Here is a 22,215-nt window from a genome sequence, read left to right on the forward strand (position 1 = left end):
ACCCAAAGCAAGAGGGGTTCCTTCTCCCCAGTCGGTCCCAAACAAGAGCGGGGCTGCTCCTGATTCCACAAGGCACGGTTGAAGAGAGTCAGTAACGCGGCTTTTACAGATACCGTCAGCTTGTTCCTGTCGGTCTGTGTATAATCAGCTGTTGCAGCTCCTTCACCGCCCTGCCTTCCAGACAGACAGCCGCTGCCGCCTGCTCATCGCAGCATCTGCCCCACCGGCACGGCCCCCGCTCCCTCCCTGGAAAAAGGCTTCTCAGGCAAACTAACATTCTGTGCAGAAAGGACTACGGGGGTCCTTTTGAGGAACCTACAGGACCTCTAGGATTGTCTCTGTCCCCGTGTCCCCCGCCTGCCAGATTTCGGGGGAACATGGCATATAAAAGGCTGCATGGTCCTCTGACCCAGAAATAGTTGAATAATAAACCTCCAGTATTGTTGGTAACTTTGTTTTCATTCTTGGGAATTCTTTCACAGTAGTAAAACACCAAACAAGAAGCCACTTGTATGTGTGTGGGCGGGTGTGTGTGTGTGTGTGACTGAGGGGCATTGATCTAATTTCTGGTAGGTTGGTGGTGTGTTTTTTGTTTCATTTTCTTCCCCACTTTCGTGTCCCTGTCCTCGATCCGTGTCTCCCATAATCCGTTTGCGGGGCATTTTCCTGATTGAGACAGGTATTTTAGAGACAGCCTCTGACACCTCCCTCCGGTTTTCTAGGTGGCAAAGTCCAATTTGCAAGCAGATGAATTAAATTCTTCTCTGGAGCAACTCGAAAGCAAGATAGAAACCTGCCGCCACTCGAGAGAGAGAGATGTAAGTGCTCAGCTGATGCCAGCTGGGAGTATAGCAAGGATGCCTCCTGCTGGGACCTCCACCCTGAGTCTCAGCTGACATTTGTGGTTTGGACTGTGTCCCAGAAGTCTCCAGCTCCAAGGAGCCCTGGAAGACTTCCCTGGAGTTCTGGAAGAAAAGAGAAATCTCCCACCTCAAACTCCCCCACCCCCTTCCATAGCCAAGCAGGTGGAACCCAGTGAGTGTGGGGGCTCCAGGGTGGCTTCCTCGTCCCTCTCCCTCCCACCCCCATGCGTCCAGGCATCCCTGGCTGTAGGCAGAACTCGGCTCTGCCGTCTGTCCCACTGCACACCTGCCTTCTCTCCGGTTCCTCACCTGAGCCTTCAGGTCTTAGCACACGAGCTGATCGCGCCTATTCTTTGTACCTAAACTGTGAGAAGTCCGAACGGAACAGAGTTTGAGGGTAGGACGGTTCTTGGGAAGTTCCCACCGGGCCCCTGACAGCCCCGAGGGCTCTGTGGTTCACTTCTGACCCCCACCCCAGCCACCCTGAGTGTGGCTTCCTCCGCCTCTCAGCCTCTCATTCCGGCACTCTAAGAGCCAGGGCCCCAGCCCGACATGCATCCTCTTCCGTCTCAGTGATGCTGACTTGTGACCCTGTTGTCATTACAAACTGCCTGGGACTTTTGCTTTTCTCTTCATTACTTTTCTGCACTTCACAAAAAAAGTGAGAATGACCGCCCCATCCCCGCCCCCCTCACACACAACCCACACTGAGTACAGTGGACAGCCCTGTCATCCCCAGTGTCTGCAGAGAGCCATCACCATGCCCCCAGTCACCCTGTGTGAGTCTGGGCCTCCACGGAGGCCACTCGCACTGCCGAGGGTCCACAGAGGAAAAGGCTATCTACACTTTGCCCTTGGCTTTCCTGGGCCCCAGAGGACCAAAGGGAATGTGGTGCAACCGTGTCCACAGCTCTGGAGGGAAATCCACGTCCTCTTTCCCAGGCGCCCTCAATGCCTACCTCTCCCGTCTCCTCTAGATAGTGCCCGGGGTGGGCGGGCCACAGGGGACCAGGTGGGGGAAGTTTTGTGAGTTTGGGCCTGGTGAGGCTTGATTGCTTGGTTTGATTACAATTGCCAACAACGCCGGTATGTCACAAGCAGCGCGATCAATAATTGCTTAACGCTCTTTGACGTTTTCGAATGCTCGGTTTATTCTCAGCAAACACCCATCAAACAATCTAATCATCCTAAAATTAACTCAGATGATCAAGTATAAGAACATTACAGCAAATGTCAAGGTATAGGGCACCACAGTACACACATTATTATTCCAGCACCATAGTCCCAGGAAGCATTGCCTTCGTCGGGGTGCTCACCGCAGGTAGAGCTGGAGAGAGCAGGAGTTGATGTCTCCTTGGTTCCTAGCGCTCTGAAAAGTCAGAGTCTTATAGGCAGTTCAGCTGGCCGTTGGACGTCATTCTGGAAATTCCGTGACGTCCTGCCAAGTCTTATGCGGTCCCCCAGACTTTCCGAGATGGCTCTTTAGACCATCTGTGGGTTCTTGGCAGTGGCTCAACATTTAGGCTGGGCCTAAATATTTTATTGCCATTTCTTGTCCAAAATGGAGCTTCTTGTGTCCACGTCTTGCAAGGGAGTGTATGATGCTCTCGTGTGCCCCAGCCTGCCTGTGGGGATGGCGGAGGCGGGGCTGACACGTCTGAGTCCGTCCAGTGTCAGTCATTTGTCCAGACTGTGAACTTGTAGATCCCAAAAGAGAATGGCTCGCGCCCACACCCCCCACCCCACAGGATCCACCCTTCTAGCGAGAGGCCCCCATGGAGTGGAAAGACACCCAGCTAGGACTGACCACCCCCGCCCCTCCCCAACTTGCCCCAGTTCCTGAGGTTCCCCCTCCCCCGGGCTATCTCCATGTGGCCCTCTCTGTTTTCTCTAGATGGTGACCACAGAGAACATTCTCAGCTTTGTCCAAACGTGGATCACAAAAGTGAACCAGAGGATGCAGTACCTCAACTGCAGCCTGGAAGTGGTGACCGTGTCTCAAGTGGCCTTTACCGTAAGGGATGGGAAGGGGCAAGGGAGAGGGGGACTTGGGCTGAGGAGACCTGCAGAGCTCAAGGGGGCTTCAGGGGGGAGAGGGCCCCTGGGCCTGATGTCCAGCAGGGAGACCTCGGGATGCTCAGGCCCCGTGTCATGTCTGGACCTGTAACGAAATCCCAGCTGGGCCATTGTCGGCATTAGACTCGGCCACCGCTGCCTTTTCTCTGTCAGGACCCTCCACTCACCCACTGCCCTCACTCTCAGCCCAGACCCCTGTTTCTCCCCATCCCACCCAGGTGCAGCCCCTTGTCCCCCCAGCCCCTACTGCCCCATCTAATCTCTCCATTCCTGCCTCACCTGGCTGCCTGCGCCCTCCCTCCACTCTCCTCAGCCCCTCCCACCCCACCTGCCACCACGGGCTGTGTCTCCAGTTGCAGCCAGGCCTCAAATCAGAAAAGACCCCTCTGACCTCTGACCGGGCCACGCCTCTGCCCTCAGAGTCAAGTCCAAACCCTTCACCTGACAATTGAACAGGCTGTCTCCTCAAGACTGTGAACCCCAAGAGGGCAGAGCCTGCATTGTCCCCACTCCACACCCCAGCTCACCCCACCCCCAGCCCACAATTCCCAGGAGGTGCCCTATTGTTTCCCGGGGAGGGTCGGGAGTCAGTGGCATGCGTGCCGGGAATGCTCCTCACCGTGGGCTGGCCACCCTCCAGTCTGTGTCTGCACAGCCAAGCTCTGAAGCAGCCTCACTTCAGGGAGGTGCTTCCCACCCTGCCACCATCACAAGAAGCCCTTCCTGCTCCAGACTCCCAAGAGTCTGGGCCCTTCCCTCAGAAGGCTCCCAGTGCACCCCTGAAAGCTGGCACAGTAAAATGGGGAGCGTTGTAACGAGCCTCAAATTGTGGGCCACTAATGCAACGGTTTCTCATGAGAGGAGTTGGCCACGCCTTCTCTTAGCTCTTCAGACAAAGCCATTGTCCTGACGTGCCTGTGGGGTCCACCCCGAAGACCTGCAGCCTTCCACCTCACTTGAATCTGAAGAAGATGCTGGGCTTTCCCTTCATAGCCCTGTGCTAGTCTGGGTGGAGCAGAGAAACAATCCATGGACACTCATAGGTGTATAAGAAAGAGCTTTATACACAAGAGCAACTGTATTTTGAGAAAACATCCCAGCCCCATCCAGATCAAGTCCATAAGTCCGATATTATTCCATATATCCGATATCAATCTAAAAATTCCTCTTCAGACTTAAAAAACACAGGCAATGATGCCAAATTCTGGAAGATCACAGGCCAGTGGGTGGAAAGTCTTGTGGATCCAGTGGCAGTGGAAGCATCTCAGCGCTGGCAGGGTCTCCATGTGGCTCCTCCAGCTCCAGGGCTCTCGGGTAGCTCCGTGTGTCTTGTCAGCAATAAAAGGAAGCAGAGTCTCTCTGCATCTAGCCTCCAGTGAGGTAGTTATCTCCTTGGAGCCCCAACTAAGGCCATCAAGCCGGGACCTGATTGACAGGCTAGACCCCACCCCTTCCCAGGTTGACGGGAGAGTATGTAACTGCCACAGCACCCACCCCAGATTGACCCAACATTTGTTTTGCCTAAGTTCATGCTAAGTACCGCTGCTCCCTCGAGACCCAGGACAGTCAGGAAGTACTTTTGCAGCCACTTAGGCTAACATGTACACGTGAAGGGGCAGCCCTCTAAGGGAGAGATGGCCGCCACTGCTTTATAGACGGGAAAAGGAGGCACAGAGGGGAGTGGGGAGGGAAGACGCTTGCCTCCAGCCACAGCCCCTGTGTGTGTTGGGTGTGGAAAGTGGAGCCAGGCCTGCTTGCCTCCCCATGGCCAGGACTGGTCCTCACAGATTCTACCTCTCCCCTGGGGCCCGCAGGACAACATCATTGCCGTTGACTCAGAGATGGACAGTGACCTCCTGGTGGCATCGGATATCCTTGAAGACGAGACCAGGATGGACATCGTCTCCCCAGAGTCCTTTGCCCAGCCGATCCGCCTGGGGAAGTCCATGATCGAGGACCCAGTGGTGGAGGTGATCAAGAGGATCCTGCAGTACGTGGTCCTGGGGGTGGGTGGGGCCGCAGCACAGTAGGGGACCCACGGTGCAGCCTGAGCCTTCGGGGTCCCACCCACCGGGGTTTCCCTCTGAGCTCTACCCTGACAGCCTGGCACCTCCCAACAACCACACACATCCTGATGAGCCAAAAGCACTCTCAGCCTTTGTCTGTGGGGCAGGGTCCTCCACTCCCTCCCGAGGATGGACTCAAGAAAAGGCTGGCGCCGCTGTCCACTGCCCGAGCCGGAGCTGTCCTGGCGGTCACCTTGGAAATGTCCACGTCCTTCCCTTTGCTTTCAGGGTTCCCAGCACCAGATGCTCCAGCCACTCACACGAGAAGGCCCAGATGCAGATGGGTAAAGGTTCACAGCCTGGTTGGTCTCTGGGCGTGCCCCCGGGGGTTGAGGGTGGGGTGATGACTCGGGCAGGGCCAGCCTCACCTCCTGTCCTCTGCTCTTGTCCTGGGCACTCATCGCCCAAAGGCTTCAAGAAACCTGTGCGTCGGGGGGAGAGCCCCAAGAAGGCCGTGTCCGTTGGCAGTGCCACCTCGATTGGGAGGTAGGGACCCTGGGCCAGGACCTCCCTTTCTCCACCCCTCACCCTGCCTCCCTGCGGAGGGCAAAGAGGACCTCATTGCTCGGCCACCCTCGGTCATCAGGATGCAGCCGCACCCCCGCTCGGGCTCCAAGACTCTGGGTTTGAGCATGTTCCCGCCCGGAGAGGTCTCTCATTTGGAAAGCACGTTGGGGGGTGGGGGTGGGGGCTGGTTATCAGCAGTGAGCAGGCTCTGAAAAAAAAAAAAAGAACATCATGCTTGGTCCAGCCAGAGGGTCAGTGAAAAAGAGGGAGCCCCCCCCCCCCCGCCCCACGTGAGCTCGATTGACACTGAGGCTGCTCCCAGGGGCTCAAGCGTGACCAGGGTTGTAAGGCTTGCGGGGACTACACAGTGTTTCGTTCTGTCAGAAGGATGGATGGACAGCCAGACGGCTGTTGTGAGTCATAGCCAAGTCGACAGGCACCTAGCCACAACCAACACACCTAGGTGGACCCTGCCGCGACCACGGATTTGATTCCGACTCATAATGCCCCCCCTGCTGGCCAGAGTAGAACTGCCCCCATGGGTTTCCGAGGTGGTACATCTTTACCGATGGGGTCCACCTGCTGGCTTTGCAGTGAGCAGCCCCAGGGGGTAACCCGGCATCGTGCTCAGCATGGTTGAGTGTGTGCTTTTTGTGCACAAAGCCTTGAGAGAAACCCCTGCTTGTTTACAAAAGGCCAGGGGTGCCCGATACAGCAGAGGCTTTCTCCCAGTCATTTGCAGCCAGGAGTGCAGAGCCTGGGGTTTCCAAGGCTGGGACCTGCCAGAGTAGCTGGCGAGGCTCATCTGAGACGCCTCCACCTTTCAGCTAGTGATTGAGAGCTTTTACCACCCAACGACTCCTGGTTATGCTCAGCATACAAGAGTCACTTATCGGAGGTTCACACCCAACTACACTCCCTGCCACCCAGGTCGGTGCCGACTCACAGCGAGCCGGCAGGACAGAGTAGAACTGTCCCTGTGGGCTTCTGAGACTGGAACTCTTTACGGGAGTAGAAAGCTTCTGGTGTCTTTGAACTGCTGACCTTGAGGTTCACAGCCCAGTGACCACAATGCTACCAGGGCTCCTGACATTCAACTCGGCATTCCACTTCCCATGGGCTGAGCCTCCTGGTCGCACAGCCTGCTTTCCGGGCAGAGCTCCTGGGCCTCTCTCTCTACTGCCTCCCTGCACCCTCTGCATGCAGACCGGCCTAGGGTTCCTTACCAACCAGGAGGTCTTCGGAGCCTGCAGAGGGGAGCAGCGATGTCTGAGAGGACTCTGCCACAGGAGGGACCCAGGGCTCCCATGGGCTCAGTCTTCAGGGCCTCTCCCCTGTCCCACAGCATCAGCCGGTACTCCAAGCACACCCGAGTAGAAAGGAAGTACCAGGTCTTTGGGGAGAAGCCGCCCTCGTTGTCTGAGTAAGTATCTCTGGTCGCTCTCCTGGAATCTGTTGATTTACCCCACGGGGCACTCAAATCAGCCTCAATGGAGGGGGGAACTCAGAAGGTGGGGTGTGTGTGTGTGTGTGTGTGTGTGTGTGCAGAAGCCGGGAGAGGGGGAGGGCGGGGGCAGGGCAGACAGTGCAGTGTCTCAGACCCTTGAACTTAAATGGGTTGAATGTCAGCTGCATTCATCACGGGCTCACATTTTCTCAGCAAAGCTTTTCATAGGTGGCCAGAGGGCAGTACATCTCTTTGAGGTATGTCTGGTTTGTTCTCCTCAGTCACCCCTCCCTCATACACACGCGCGTATACTTCTTTTTTTTAAATTTAAATTTCAGTGATTAAAACGATCTGGGTCACTTAGTATGGCTTGCTGCCAAGTAAACGAGCAGAATTTCAAAATCAGACAAGAAAAGCACAGAGAAACTACGGAGACCTACAATGAGGGCCCCCCACCTCCTGCCCTCGCCCCCACCCAGTGAAGGGAACTCACAGTCCCTGTGGCGCTGTCAGGTGAGCATCAACTGCTCACCCCAAGGCTGGTGGTTCAAACCCGCCCGCTGCTCCGTGGGAGAAAGATGAGGCTGTGTATTCTTGTAGAAGTTGATAGCCTTAGGGCTTCTATGTGGAGTTGCTGTGAGCCAGCACACACTCAGTGGCCCTGGATTTAGTTTTAAGGAACCCTGATGCTACAGCAGGTTATGCATTGGGCTGCTAACCTCAAGGTCAGTAGTTCGTATCCGCTGGCCACTCCACGGGACACAGATGAGGCTTCAGTCCTAGCCTCGGAAACCCACAGGGGCAGTTCTCCTGTGTCTGGGGAGTCACTTTGAGTCTGTTGACTCAGCGGCAGTAAGGGTTGTTATTGTTGGTGTTTACAGTCACAGTGCCCCTTGTCTGTCAGCCCTTTCAGCCCTGGGCTTCCCTGTGAGGTCCCGGGAGCCGGGCACAGGCCAGTGCCGGTTACCGAGAGGGCAACCTGTCTACAAAATACCAACCACGAGGGTCTCTGAAGCTAAATCAGATCTTCTGCCATTTGTTTTTCTCCCTGGTCTCTCAGTGCATTTCTGATTCGCCCAAATGACAGTAAATACATTGTCACATAAGATCACGTAACTGGTCAGTGTAGATTTTAGAAATGTGGCCGATAGCCATGAGTCTGTACCTGGGTCGGGCACTGGTCCCTGCAGGGCGCTCCTCATTAAGGAGCAAGCCCACCTGGCTAGACCAGAGGATGTACACTGGTGCAGATAGGAACCGGAAACACAGGGAATCCAGGGCGGATGATCCCTTCAGGACCAGTGGTGAGAGTGGTGATACCGGGAGCATAGAGGGAGGGTGGGTTGGAAAGGGGGAACCGATTACAAGGATCTACATGTGACCTCCTCCCTGGGGGACGGACAACAGAAAAGTGGGTGAAGGGAGACGTCGGACAGGGCAAGATATAACAAAATAATAATTTCTAAATTATCAAGGGTTCATGAGGGAGGGGGGAGAGGGGAGGGAGGGGAAAAAATGAGGACCTGATGCCGGGGGCTTAAGTGGAGAGCAAATGTTTTGAGAATGATGAGGGCAATGAATGTACAAATGTGCTTTACACAATTGATGTATGTATGGATTGTGATGAGTTGTATGAGCCCCTAATAAAACGATTAAAAAATAAAATAAAAAGACTTAAAAACTGAGGGAGAAAAAAGAAAGCCCACCGCCTTCCAGTCAGTTCCTGATAGAGGTTTTCGAGGACTCTGCATCCAAGTGAGGCCAGGTAGCCTCATCTTTCTCCCGCAGGGCAGCTGCACGGTCAGCACCCGAGTGGCCCAAACCTAGGCCCTAGATCCTCTCATTTCTCTTACTTTTCAGCCATTTGACTCCGTAGACCAGAACCTCCACTGGCTTGGTGCCTGAGACAAGGTTTCCAGAGGAAGGATGTTTGAGCCTCTGTGAGATCCTGTTTGTTGGATTAAAATTTGTGTGACACATTTGTTCTTCTTTCTGTAGCCCCTGAGCTCCTGGCAGGGGCTGGCGCTGGGTTGGGGTGTCCGTGTGAGCTTTACAGACTGCGGGGCAATTTCTCAGTGCCCACATAGCCCCCGTTCTTCCCTGGGGATGCTGTGGGGCAGAGGTATACTCTGAGAACATCATAAGTAGGAGAGCAGCCAATGGCACTGCCAGGGCTTGAGAAAGAACAGCGGGGATCCAAGGACAAGTGTTCACAGAGGAGGGGCTTGCCCGTGCCAAGGTCCTGGGCCAGAAGCGAGTGATGCTTGGGAGGACTGATGTTGAGCTGCTGAGGACCGCAAGACCAAAGGGAAGCTCAAATAGAGCAGAGACACTTGGAAGGGCTCACACCCAGCTTGTTATAAACGTCAGAGATGTTAAATTTGACAAATAGAAACGTTAGGTACAGAAGTCCTTGCGCATCAGACGAAGTGCCCAACTCTGATTCTTACCAGACAGCTGGGTGCCTGCACGGGACCACGGGCCTCATTTGGTTTTGTCCGTGTCGATGTGCCCAGACCCCTTGGGTCTCCCTTGTGTTACAGGCATTTTAAAGGCATCATCCTGGCCCTCCTCTGGGACAGCAACGAGCTGCTGCTGTCCGTCATCGAGGTGAGGACGACTGCCCAGTCCCCTGCCCACTGCTAGCCTCGTGTCCCCAGCTGCCCCTCCCTCCTGCAGCAGGAAAATGAGAACGGAGATTCCAGCACCTGTCATCCTGTGTCATGTTTCCCTCCAGGCAGGCAGCAGGACACACTTCTAGGTCACCAACTGTATGTCAGATCCTGGGTGTGCCAAGAACAAGCCCAGCCTGGGGCCCCAAGGAGCCCTGTGCCCAGCTGGGAAGCAGACAGGCACAGTGGGGGCTCAGAGACACAGGCGGGTGGGCTATGGGAGCTGACTTCCGGGAAGATGAGCACAGAGATTGAAGGTTAGTGAGCAGGCTGGCTCATAGCCAGTGAGAGGAGCAGACTCCCCAGGTGAGGGTCCAGCCTTCTCTTGCAGGAATTTTTCCGGAAAGAGAGGCGCCCCATCACCAGGCCTGACTGCATGTTTGAAACCTTGGACCAGTGCTCAGAGAGCACCTGCAAGAAGATGCTGGAGTACCAGAGCCAGACGGACGAGTACCACAACTCCTGCCTCATCGGTGGGTTCTGAAGGCAGGCCAGGTACCATGCACCTGAGGTCCAGACTGAGCTAGACCAGGGCTGGAAGTCACAGAGAGCCTTCCCTATGAAAAGCTGAAATCTTGGAACGGCAAAACATCTTTGGTTAGATTTAATGGGGGTGTGGGGTCGGAGGCGGAAGATGACAAAAGCCAAACCAAAAACCGTATGTCCACTTTTCTTGAGGAATGTGGTGATTGGTACCACTAACAATCAGTTGTTCCTACTGTAGGTATGCGTTAACTACCTCCTGGCCTGTGCTGGACTGGGCTAAAGATGGCGGATACAAACAGGGAATCAGGACAAGAAAGCAGACATTGAACTGTGTGTGTGCGCATGTGTGTGTGCCCGCATGCCAGTGCGTACACAAACTTTATTGTGAATTAGGTGAAGGCTTATAGAGCAGAGCATCGGTTTAGCATTCCACAGTCCGTACACACATTGATTCAACTCATCCACTGCCATCTCCTCAATGTCCCATTGCCCCTCCCACTTCCTCCCTGGGTTGTAGGTTCCTACGCCTCCTCCTCTCCCAAGCCTCTGAACTTTGTCCTTAGGCACTGGCTGCCCCTCTGATCTCAAATGATTGATTATTCTAACTGGCTTGGAGGTGAGGACCCCAGTCCTGGGGGCTCTACCAGGCTTTATCCGACCGGGGAGCCTGGTCTCTTTTATCATGTTGGGTTCTAGTCCACATTTTGCTCCCCCTCTTTGCAGGACCAGCTCCTAGGATTCCTTTCAGTGCAGGTGGTGGTGGGCACCAAGTGCCGCCTTGTTCTTCTGGTCTCCGAGTTGCAGAGACTGGTGTTTGCACAGCCCATTAATCCCCTGGACGAATTCTTTCCATATGTCTTCCGGTCTCCACCACAATTCTTCCCTCAGGACCGGGAGGCCAACAATTGCAGCTACAGTGGCTGCTCACAAGCTCCTAAGACCTTAGTCGGCATTCAGCAAGGATCTAGAACCATGTGCTCTGTGACTCAGTTGGCCTTTGTGTCTCCCACGTCCACGGCCCTAAGGCCCCCAGGCCCAGGGACTCATTCCATCAAGGTGTTTGGTTATGTCCAAGAAGTTTTCACGACTTTGCCTTCTGCGTGCTCCCTGTACAGGAATATTTGCAGCCAAGGCAACTGAATGTACACATACGCATGTCCTCTGCCAAGCCTGTGTATGTCTGTGGGCATATTCCCACCCACCCACCCCCCGCCGTGTCCATGAGTGCACCTCACAGATCACCACTCCCGCGGGGCTGTGCTGCCAACAGTGTCTGCCTCAATTGCTTGTAACTCTCCCAGTGTCTGCCCCCTGCTCCTGAAGTTTCTCCCAATCTCCTCCTTACTGTTTATTGATTACCTTTCCCTTCACTCAAGTTAGCAATGTCTACCCTCTAGCTAGGGGCTTCCTCTCCCTCCCCTCTCCTCCAAACCATCAAAGAATGTTTCATGTGAACAGCTGCGTGTCTGTCTGCTGGTTACAACGGTGGTATTTCTATTGAAAGAGCTGTGAAGCCCACCCAGTCTGACGGCCGAGTTTGTTCTCCTGTATTGCTCCGCCAACTCTGTCCCCGGCCAGCCATGTTCTAGAGGGTGGCTGTGGCTCAGGATCGACTCGGTGGCACTGAGGGCGTGCGTGAGTGAGAGGTCCTCACGGGAGTCCCCTGAGTGGCACAGTTCACTCTCTGTGCTGCTGACCAAAGGCACATGGAGTGGGCCCGGAGGAACCTGCGAAGAAAGGCCTGGTGACCAACCTCCAAAAACCCAGCCATCGAGAGAGTGCGGAGTGGCCCGGCTCTTCCACTCCGTCACTCGTGGGGTGGTAGAGACATGTGTAAATGCCCTCCGGAGAAACCCACCTTCACTCGGGCCTCCAAGGATTCACATGGATAAAATCCCAAGAACGAGGGGCCACAAGAAAAGCAAACACAAACACGAGAACTGAGAGGCCTCTTGAGCAGAACCAGACCCGCAAGGACTTCAGGTCTTGAGAGTGTCAGACCCAAAGGGCAACACACTGCCCTTCACACACTGACCTTCAGAGGGGGTTGAAAATATGAGCAGGGAGCAAGAGATGATGAAAATGACAAAGTGGGTCTGGAAAAAAGAGCCAACTGGAACCTGTGTCATGTTAAAAAAAAAAAAAGGAAAATGAGTAATAGACATTTGAAAAGATAAACGGGTTTTGTACCCAGTTGAAGGCAGAGCTGATAACTGGACGCGAAGTCTGGAGAAAAGGCCCAGAACAGCACAGAGAGAGGCAAAAGGGCGAAGGGAGGAGGGATGCGGATGAAAGAGGAAGGAGCCTTGGGAGAACAGCGGTGAAGGTGCTCCCTCGCTGCGAAATGCAAGATGGGTGGTTCAGACCACCCGGTGGGGAGAAGAGGTGGCATCGGCTTCCGTAAAGATTTCGAGGCTTGGGAAGCGAGGGGGTCCGTTCTACTCTGCCCTCCTGTGTCACACCGTGAGCTGGGATCCACTTGACGGCTGTTTCCCGTTTTAATGATTTCACTTATTCCGTTGTCACTCCACAGCAATTCTACTTGTTGTTGTTTTTTTAATGGTTATTTGCACAGAGAGAGGGACAGAGAGAGGAGACCACATTTAAAGAGACAACATGTAAAGCAATCTGTACAGAAGCAATATTTAAAGAACTGAGGTCGGGGCTGTCTGTTCTTGTCAGGACAAGCACTTGCAGACTGCTGAGAGACAGTCTGGTGTCCTTTAGAAGAACCGAGGAGCCCCGCAGAGTTTGGAAAGTAAAGTCCTTCGAACGTGATCTGTGCAGCGGTCCCTGTCCTGACTCGACCGACCGTGGGAACCCTCTCTGTTGGATTAGCTATTGCCACCCTGGGGGAGTGGGGGTGGCGTTCGGTGCCCTCCAGTCCGTCCGACTCAGTGACCCTGCCCATGTAGCACAGAACAGAACGCTGCTCAGCCCTGGGCCTTCCTCACAATTGTTATGTTTGAGGCCGTTGTTGCAGCCACTGTGGCAGTCCATCTTTTAAAAAAAATGCAATTATGGGGTTTATTAGGGAGGGTACCAGGTCAAAATGAATACGCAGTCAGAATATGCAGAGTCGGGCAGTCAGGATAATTTCTCTCCTGCTGCGCCTACAGGCAGCCCTCTCTCCGGCCCGCAGCCTCTTGGCCTGGCCACTGTGCTGCCCGGCAGGGTTAGGAAGCTCCCAGGCTGTCATTAGGTGTCAGTCCACCCTGCCTCGGGTCTCCCACCATGCTGTAGACACGGGCTGACCCTTCAGGAAAGTGTCTGGGGCCTCTGTTGGTGAGATGAGCTCAGCGACTTCGTCCCCTGCCTTCTCCCCTGTGCCCCCACCCCCGCTTCCTCCAGAACTGCGGGGTCAGCTCAAGAGATTTGAGGAGCTGCTGCCCCAGGTGTGTTGGCTGGTGACCGAGACTTTCCAGGAGCACTTTTGGAAAAAGTTTTCCACCTCCATCGATGAAACTTACGGGCAGTTCCAGGAGCAGCTGAAAAGGTTGCAGAAAGCAAAGGTGAGGACCCTCGCGACCAGGCATGTCCCGTCTGGGCCCACGGGTCTTGGGAGCTCAGAAATGGAAGCTGAGAAGGCGGTGGTATTGGATTGCTGGCTGTGGGCCGAGGGACTTGAGGCACTAGGGACGTGGGGGCTGAAGCTACATCTGCACATGCGGCTTCAGCAAATGGCTGATTGAGTGGGCGCCTCTGCTGGGATTGGTAGGCCATGGTCACTGAGATGAGCACTGGTTTTCCACACAAGTCCTTGGAGCCCCTGGGACATGGGACTGCTGAGCTTACTGGCACGAAACCCCGGTCGTGCTGGGCCAGACACCTTCCTTCCCCTCTCCCCTCTCCTCACCCGGGCTACTCCTCTGCCCACCCCAGACTCCTCCCACCAACCAGGTCAGAGGTCACGTCGTTCGGCTGTGGCCATAATTGGCAAAGGACATAGGTAGGTCTGTGAGTTTCTTTGGAGGCTCCTGGCCGGAAGCCCTGGTTGAGATACCCGCTGATTTCTGGGTGGTTTGATTGAAGGATGAAAACATGCAGAAGCTCCATCCAACCCTCGGGCACCCGGCAAAACTCCGAGAGATGGAGTCTCTGTGCCAACTGGAGGAGGAGAGGCAGGAAGAGGAGAGCAGCCTGCTCGGGACCAGCAGAGAGAAGCTGGAGGTCAGTGCGCGCGGGGCACGCTGCCGTCCAGGGACACCGCCACGCCCATCAGCAGCCCCCCGCGGTGCGGAGCAAGCCCTCTGCTGGGCAGCCCAGAGGGCCGCCTCGGTTGGGATGCAGGGTCACTGCGGGCCATGTTCACTGTCTTTCCTTGATTTCTAAATGTACCCACTACACAAGGGGGGACACGCTGGGTTGGTTTGTTTTTTAAGCACCATTTTTTAAGAGCAGTTTTACGTTCCCAAGAGGACCCTGTTCTCACCCCAGGATACATTATTTCTTTGCCTGCGACATATCCTCACGGTCCTCTTGACTGCTTCCGAGTCCTTCCTCTGGACCCTGAGTCATCTTGGCCGAGGGCCTGGCGCCAGATTCACGGGAACCCTGCCGACCCAATGGCTTTGGTCTCGTCTGGTCAGAGGGTTCCCCGAAACCTCCCTCCCCCGGAGAACAAGCCAGCCCCTTCCTCGGTCTGCCTTGAGGGCAGCTCCCTCCCTACAGCTCTGTGCCCACCACATTCCCTGTAGGAATTAGCCAACAAGTGTGGCCGCCTCTTCATCTCCAGCTTGGCCAGCTTCACGGAGAAGTTACTGCTGCAGTTGGATGAAGTGGTCACCATCGACGATATCCAGATACCCAGTAGGCGACTCAGCCATCCTCCGTGTGCTGGGGGGTTCTGCCTCTCCCCTGAAACTCCAAATGGGAGGGGGGTGGCAGGGGAGAGAACTGTCGTTACCCTAAAATTACAGCCAGGTAGAAGTCCCCTTGGCATAGTCAGAGGTCACCGGTTGGGCTGCCACCCAAAAGGTCAGCAGTTTGAAACCACCAACAGCTCCTCCGGAGAAAGAAGCAGCTTTCTACTCCCGTAAGAGTTACAGCCTCGGAAACCCACAGGGGTCCTATTGGGTCACTGGGACTCAGTTAGTGTGTTGTTAGAGGTCCCCCTTGGTTTGGGGCTGTCTGGGGGCAGCCACAAGCTACAGCCTGTCTCTTGCCTATCCAGAGATGGAGCCTCCCAAACAAAAAGCATCCATCCTCCTCCGCCGGAAGCTCGCTGGCCTCCCCCTGGAGATAGAGCGGGAGAAGCCCCTGATTGAACGGGGCAACAGGTGAGCGCAGAGGGTCCTAGGGGACAAATGCTGCACGTGGCTGTGGTTTGCTTCAGGGCACTGCCCGGTGGGGACTGGGGCTCTGCAGTCTGAGCTGATGGCCTGGGGAAGGTGTTGCAGTCTGAGCCTGTTTCCTCACCTATGAAGCGGGCATAGCGGCTGGCTGACAAGGTGTTGTAAAGGGCAAGTTCAGTGTGGTTGTACTTGGAGTGCCAGAGCTTAGCAGCTACAAGTTCACCGGATAAAGACCCAGCCAAGGAACTCACAGGAAAAGGAGGCCTCTCCCAGTGGGAGAGACAGGCTCAGGTCAGTCGTGGCAGAGCGAACCCCACTCGCTACTGGCCATGTGGTGGACGATGCCAGTGATGGTCACAACTCCCTTTTTGTGAGCTCCTCCTGCCAGCTGGGCACCGGGCACAACCACATCCCCGAGGAAGGTCCCCATTCTACAGATGAGGAAGCTCAGGCCCGGGGCATGGCTGACTACTCACCCCGAGGGGAACAGCTGAGACTGCGTGTGCAGTGAATGCCCAGCGGGTGTTTCCTTCCATCCAGATGTTTGAGCCCTGGCACCCAGGCGGGGCCACACCCAGGGGAGCTTTGCATGCCTGCTTGTTTACAGGAAGTGGCCGGGAATCAAACCCACTGAGTTCACCATCCAGAGCAAGATTCTTCTCCGGAAAACGGCACCCATAAACACCACCAAAGCCACCCTGGGCCACCTGGCGGCCGTGGAAGCTCGAGATGCCGTTTACCTGGTGAACAGAGAGGATGATAGGGCAGGGAGGTGGGGCTGGGGTGGGGCAGATGTCCCAGGGAGCCCTGCACAGCTCTGTTTGGCAGAGTTTGCCCCACGTCCAGCTGCCTTAGGAAGGAGGCAGAGAGCTCCCTGACGCTGGGCACCCCATCATTTGACTTGTGGGCAAGAGGTCCCATGCAGGTCAGCCTCCCTACCACCCCCATCCCTGCCAGAGTTACAGGACAGGGGAGGTTCACAGGTATAGGGAGATGAGCTTGGGGGGGTGTATGGCTCCCAGGCAGACACCGCGGGTTTAACAGCATGAGTGCCCATGCTGCGAGGACCCAGCTGAGAGACACTCCACCCTGAGTACAGGGTGAAGATTGGTTTTCCGGGGAAATAGTTGAGTCACAGGTAGTCAGATGTGCCAGGCAGGGTGAACAGAGTCGGGGAGGTATGGGCGCAGTGGGGAGAGTGGGTTTTCCTGTGGTGAGGGGGACAGGTGGCCGAAATAGTGACTGCTGGCAGGTATAAAGGTGCCAGCCCTTCCTGGGGGCCTGTAGTCTTGACATGGCACATGCTCTCTCCCTGAATCCTCGAAACAGCGTCTCAATTTTACCCCTTTGTCACTGGTGAGCAAGCTGAGGCTCAGCGACTCACTCCCTTTGAGGCCCTGATACATGAGGGGCAGAGCCAGGGTTTGAACCCAGTGCCTGGTGGACCCCTGTGGTGCCCCCCTGGCAAGCCAGCTGCACTCACATACTGCATGCGGGCCATCTCAGCCCTGCTTGTCTACAGACCATGGGGCCTGGGGCCCAGACAGAGACCTTGTCTGACCCTGGGACAGCCTGGACTCCCTGTGGGCCGCACCGAGCCCCAAAGTCCCCTTGGGGAGGGAGGGCTTCAGGCCTGGGCGGAGCATGCCTGGGGTCTCCAGGGAGGCCAGTAGTGCAGAGTCCATGGTCTGGCAGGCAGTTTCGTGCCTGGCTACAGACCAAGAGGTCACCCAAAGGTGCCTCGCAAGACCGGCCCTATCCACAGCCTTGGCAGCCCTGTGGGGTGTAAGCTCTCCTCTGCAGCCTCTGTTCTTCACCTAACAACTAGTCCACACCCCACCCCCACCCCCACCCCCACCCCAGGGCCTCAACTGCCCCGTCTGTAAAATGGGGACAGAGTGACCCCAGGTTGAGAGGATTCTGTGAGAAATGGCTCCACAGCGCTTCCCTGGGGCCTGGAGCTTCCTCCCCGCCTGCCAGCCACAGCCCTTCGCCAGGGCCCCTTCTCACGAGGCCCCCTCCCGCCACCTCACTTCCAGAAATACGTGGCCTCCTTTGAGGAGGAGACGAAGAGGATGCAGAGGGACTGCACGCTGCAGCTGAAGGAGGCCCAGTGCTGGAAGGACAACTGGAAGCGCTCGGTGTGCACCATCCAGAGCCTGTACCTGTGACGCCTCAGCCCCAAATAAAGACCCGCTTTGCCTGCACTCCCGCTTCCCGGCTGTCATCCGGGCGAGCCATCCCCCCCAGCGTCTAAGGCAGCCCAACTGTGGCACCAACGGGGGTCGCTGGCTGTGAAAGTCAGTCGCTGTTGATTGCGCCCCTTCACGGATCAGCTCCCCAGCCTCTGTGAGCTGGCGGACACCTCCTTGTTTCTGAGCCCTACCCCAGGGACTGGCGAGCTGCGTGAAAGACCACCATCAGGACCCTCCCCTGCCGCTCCTGTGACCTTTCCCCAGACACAGCCCTGCAGTCCCTGCCCTCTGCACCCCTGCCCAGGCCTGTGTGGCCCCACAGGCTGCACAGCTTTAGGATCAGCCCCTTTCTGCTGACTCACCTAGAGGCCTTTGTGGGCGGATTAGGGGCCTTTGCTGGGTCAGCATGGCCTGTGCTCTACCCCAGGCCGGCTTTCAGCAGGACCCGCACCAGCTCCTCCTCACGCGGCTCGGGTTTGTTCTGTTTCGTTTCCCCTTACTCAGAACAAATCCACCTGTCTAGAAACGTCTCTGCAGTGATTCATGAGGCAGTAGCAGGCAAGAGAGAGCTAGAAGGATGAGGGTGGTTATGATTGACACAGAGCAGGCCCGCCCACAACTTTTGGCAAAACTTCCTGTAAGGGAAAGTCCCAGAAGGCTGGCTCCCAGCCACAGATCGAGCTCCGTGCCCTGCGGGCATTTGGTCTCAAAAAGGAGTATTACTCGTAGTCATTGTGATTAAAATACACTCAGAGACGAGTCACATACACACGCACACTCGGTGTCTGAGGTCAGGGCCCAGCCAGGTGCTCCAGAAGCAGTCACTGCCCCTTGGGAACTTCGAGGAGTGGAGCACCCGTGCCTGGAGGGGGACTGAGCCTCGGTGGCTCATCCGCTGGCCCCTGGAGTGACAGGAAGGAGCAGCTGTGTGCGTGTGCCTGTTTGGGATGACAGAGAAGAATGTTGTGTCGAAAGCACTAGCATCTCTAAGCGAGGGCCACTGCAGGTTTTGTAGGGTGGTGTGATTACTTAGATAATAATCGTTCCTTAAATAATCACATCCCTGAGGCCAAACGGGTCGCTAGCTAGCCTAAAGCCTACAAAGAAGGGGCCACAGGGAAGCCAATGGAAATCGGTGAGAACAATGGCACATTGGGGACAATGCAACCAGTGTTCACACAGAACAATTGTTAATATGAACAGAGTTTTCTGTGTAAACTTGCATCAGAAGAATACCTTTTGTCCTGGTGACGGGTGAACCGGCATCTGTAGAACTGCCCCGTGGTGGCTGCAGAGGGTCTTAGAGAAGAGAGAGGAAGTGTGTCTTTCTTGGGCTGTACTTCACAGACTGACAAGTAGTATCCGGTGAGGAAAAACCCCAGGGAGCTACAGCTAAGTTATGGAGCCTAGTAGCGGCTCCCTCTCTTTCTGATCCCCCAACAATAGCACTGGCTGCTCCGTCTCACTGGCAGTGGTTTGAAGTTTACAGTCAACGTGGCTCTTTCCACACAGGCTCCCTGGGTGTGAACAAAAATAGTTCACAGTGGAAAGATCTCCATGTTTCTCAGTCCAGGACCGGCAAGCAATAAAGCCACCATTTCCCGGCTCCACAGCTACACCTTGATTCCAGGAGAATGTATGCCCCTCTGGAGAAGTCTCTGAACAGATGACCTGCCTCTGGCCAGGCAGAGCCCTGATGGATCTCCTGCCCAGCCACAAAAGCCACCTGAGCAGAGATCTTGGGCCACCCGGCCAAAGCCCGTTGGGTAGTACATCTGCCACTCCTGAGGGGGGCTCCTGGGCCCTGCCCTCTGGTCCAAGGATGCGCTTGGACTTTTGCTGAGGGACAGTGCCTTCCATGCTGAAAACGGCTCTTTGCCCTGAGGGGATATGCATCCTGCAAAGCTGAATTTGTGGAGTCTCAGTGATACCGAGGGCTAAACATTCGCCTACCATCGGAAAGGCTGGTAGTTCTAATCCACCCCGATTTGCCACAATACTTCCAGAGGGTCACGGACATTGAAACCCAGTGCACAGTTCTGCTCTGAAGCACCAGGTGGCCACGTGGCAGAATCGACTCCATAGCAACTGATTGGGTTTGGGTTTTAAGGCAGTATTTAACCCGGGTGCACAGTGGGGCCTTTGGGGACTCCGAACCCTTCTTAGAAATCATACTTCAAAGCGTGTGGGTCTGTTGCTTTCAGATCCCTCTCTTCCCTGCAACTGAGCAAGAAACGCTGTGCTTAAAGAATAACGGCTCACCTGTATCATCTCTACCGCCCCTGAAGTCTCTGGAATTGAATTCTATCTAGAACGTGGAGTGAATTCTTGAAACTAAAACCAAACAGGTATGTCAGCTACGCAGGAACTTCTGAGAAACCTGCTGATAGGCCTCGGCCAAAACTCTACCTGCAAAATGGACCAAAGAGCATGTATCACAGGCTAATCCACAGAAGAAAACATGCTCGGCACCACTCTACACAGGGGAAATGCACACTGAAAGCCCAACGTGATGTTCCTAGACATCTGCTGGAATGGTCAAACTGAAAAAGACTGGCAAGACCAAGTACGGGATGTAAGGCTGATCATGTGCCAGGATTCCTGGCAGCCACACTGCTGGGGCAGCTCCAAAAGGGTGCCAACACCCAAGAAACGTCTGGAGTTTCTTAAAAAGACACCCAGGAAACAGCAATTCTGCCAACTACTTATGAAAGGAAAAAGGATCACACAAAAATCTGTACAGACATACTTGTAGCACCTTTATTCATCCTAGCCCCCAACTGGAAGCAAAACATACGCATCAACTGGCGAATGGATAAATAAGCTGCAGCGTAGCCACACAATGGCATCTACTGAACAATAAAGAGAAATGGACTGCTGACCTACAGCCAGCATGGATGAATATCAAAACAATCACCCGGAGTGGGAGAAGTCAGTCCCCACCCCACGCAAAAGTGCAGTCTCAAAGTGGCATTCCATTTACATGTGAAACTGGAGGAGTGCTAACTATAGAGACAGAAAGCAGATGAGCAGTTCAGGGGATGGGGGACAGGGAGGGACAGGAGAGAGATTACAAGGGGGCTGAGGCAGTTTGGGGGTATAGAGATGCTCACTGTTTTGACTGCTGCGATGGGGGGTCACAGGTGCACACAGGTCAAAACCTCAAGTGGCTCACGTAACACCCGTGCAGTTTATTGTGTGTCACTTATATATCAATAGAGCTATAAAAAACCACAGTAGAAAACCAGTATTCAACCACAGACCCACAGGATATGCATATGGGAGGTAGTCCTTGATATTGGCTACAGGGTACAACCCCGGTGTGTAATAAGAAATAAGCAAATAACTAGGTATCCAGTAATTTTACAATGAATGAATGTAAGGCTGATCAGGTGCCAAGCCCCAGAACTAGGGGCAGGGACAAAACAAAGCTCCCTGTGCTCACAAGAGCTTTAGTTGGAGGAGGATGCTGTGCTTAGCTGGCTTTCCGAAGCAGATGGCCAGTTCTAGTCTCAGTGCAGGAGCCCCATTGAAACCTGTATACACACACACACACACACACACACACACACACACACACATTCTGGGGGCCAGATTCTACACTAGATCTCCCAGAAGGAAGGCAATAACTCTCACCACTGAACCACTACACCCACAGAGTCTATTCCAATAGACTGGCACTGCAGAATCTCTCCTTAGGATTCCCGTGAATGTAAACCTTCATGGGAGCAGAAAGCCCAGTGCGTATCCCACAGCATTACTACAAACAAAACAAACTCGCTGCTACCGAGTCCCTGCTGACTCAGCGAACACATAGGGCAGCATGAATCAGCCCCGGTGGGTTTCTGAGGCTGTAACTCATGTATCATCTTTCTCCCGAGAAACAGCGGGTGGTTTCAAACTACTAACCTTGTGGGGTGTGGCAGCTCAACATACAACTACCAGAGGATTTTTTTTTCTCTCACTGCCATCGAGTCAAGGTCGACTCATGGCCACCCTATAGCACAGGGTAGAACTGCCCCTTTGAGTTACCAAAACTGTAACCCTTTAGGGGAGTAGAAAACCTTGTCGCTCTCCATCAGAGCAGTGATGGTTTCGAACTGCTGACCTTGCGGATCCCAGCCCAACGTAAGGTAAAACAGGTGCTAAGGGAGGAAAAAATAGGAGCCCTGGTGGAGCAGTGGTTTACATCCTGGGCTGCTAACCTCAAGGTCAGCCGTTCACAACCAGCAGCCACTGATATACAAAGTTAGCAAATCCGAATCACACAGGGGCCGCTCCGCCCCATCCCCTAGTGTGACTGTGGGAAGACTCTGGCAGTGCGTTGGTTTTGGGGGGGCAGGGCAGGAGGGGGAAGTGGTCGGTGTCAGAATGGGGCCAGTGACATTGTAGGCTATACCAGCCACCCTTCTCTGAACAAGTCACTTCTGCGCTAAGACCAGCAGGAAGAGTGGAGAAGAAACAGTATCTTCCCCCGACGTTGAAGTCAAGAAAGAAAGAGGTCTGCGCGGGCGGGTGAACACGGGACGTGGTGGGAGCGCTGAGGCGGTGGCCACGCTCCCGGGTGGCTCCGGGCCCTCCCGACCCACCGGTACTTGCGTTGCCCACG

At 55.0% G+C, this 22,215-nt stretch overlaps 1 protein-coding gene across 1 annotated transcript in view; it reads left to right on the forward strand.

Annotated features, from left to right (window-relative positions):
• Positions 1–17,650, forward strand: part of CCDC180 (coiled-coil domain containing 180) — a 51,003-nt gene extending 33,353 nt beyond the window's left edge. Inside the window, exons 25-37 of the mRNA XM_045296528.1 lie at positions 723–818; positions 2,758–2,877; positions 4,754–4,929; positions 5,234–5,491; positions 6,858–6,935; positions 9,503–9,569; positions 9,963–10,104; positions 13,469–13,629; positions 14,150–14,287; positions 14,815–14,926; positions 15,291–15,396; positions 16,019–16,154; positions 17,451–17,650. Coding sequence (XP_045152463.1) covers positions 723–818; positions 2,758–2,877; positions 4,754–4,929; positions 5,234–5,491; positions 6,858–6,935; positions 9,503–9,569; positions 9,963–10,104; positions 13,469–13,629; positions 14,150–14,287; positions 14,815–14,926; positions 15,291–15,396; positions 16,019–16,154; positions 17,451–17,582 — 1,722 coding nt within the window. The 3' untranslated portion in view covers positions 17,583–17,650. The remainder of the gene's footprint in view (positions 1–722; positions 819–2,757; positions 2,878–4,753; positions 4,930–5,233; positions 5,492–6,857; positions 6,936–9,502; positions 9,570–9,962; positions 10,105–13,468; positions 13,630–14,149; positions 14,288–14,814; positions 14,927–15,290; positions 15,397–16,018; positions 16,155–17,450) is intronic.
• Positions 17,651–22,215: the final 4,565 nt, after the last annotated feature.

The sequence above is a fragment of the Echinops telfairi genome, unplaced genomic scaffold (genome assembly GCF_000313985.2).
Source record: "Echinops telfairi isolate 266 unplaced genomic scaffold, ASM31398v2 ScPeMD7_7410;HRSCAF=8448, whole genome shotgun sequence".
Taxonomy (NCBI): Eukaryota; Metazoa; Chordata; class Mammalia; order Afrosoricida; family Tenrecidae; genus Echinops; species Echinops telfairi.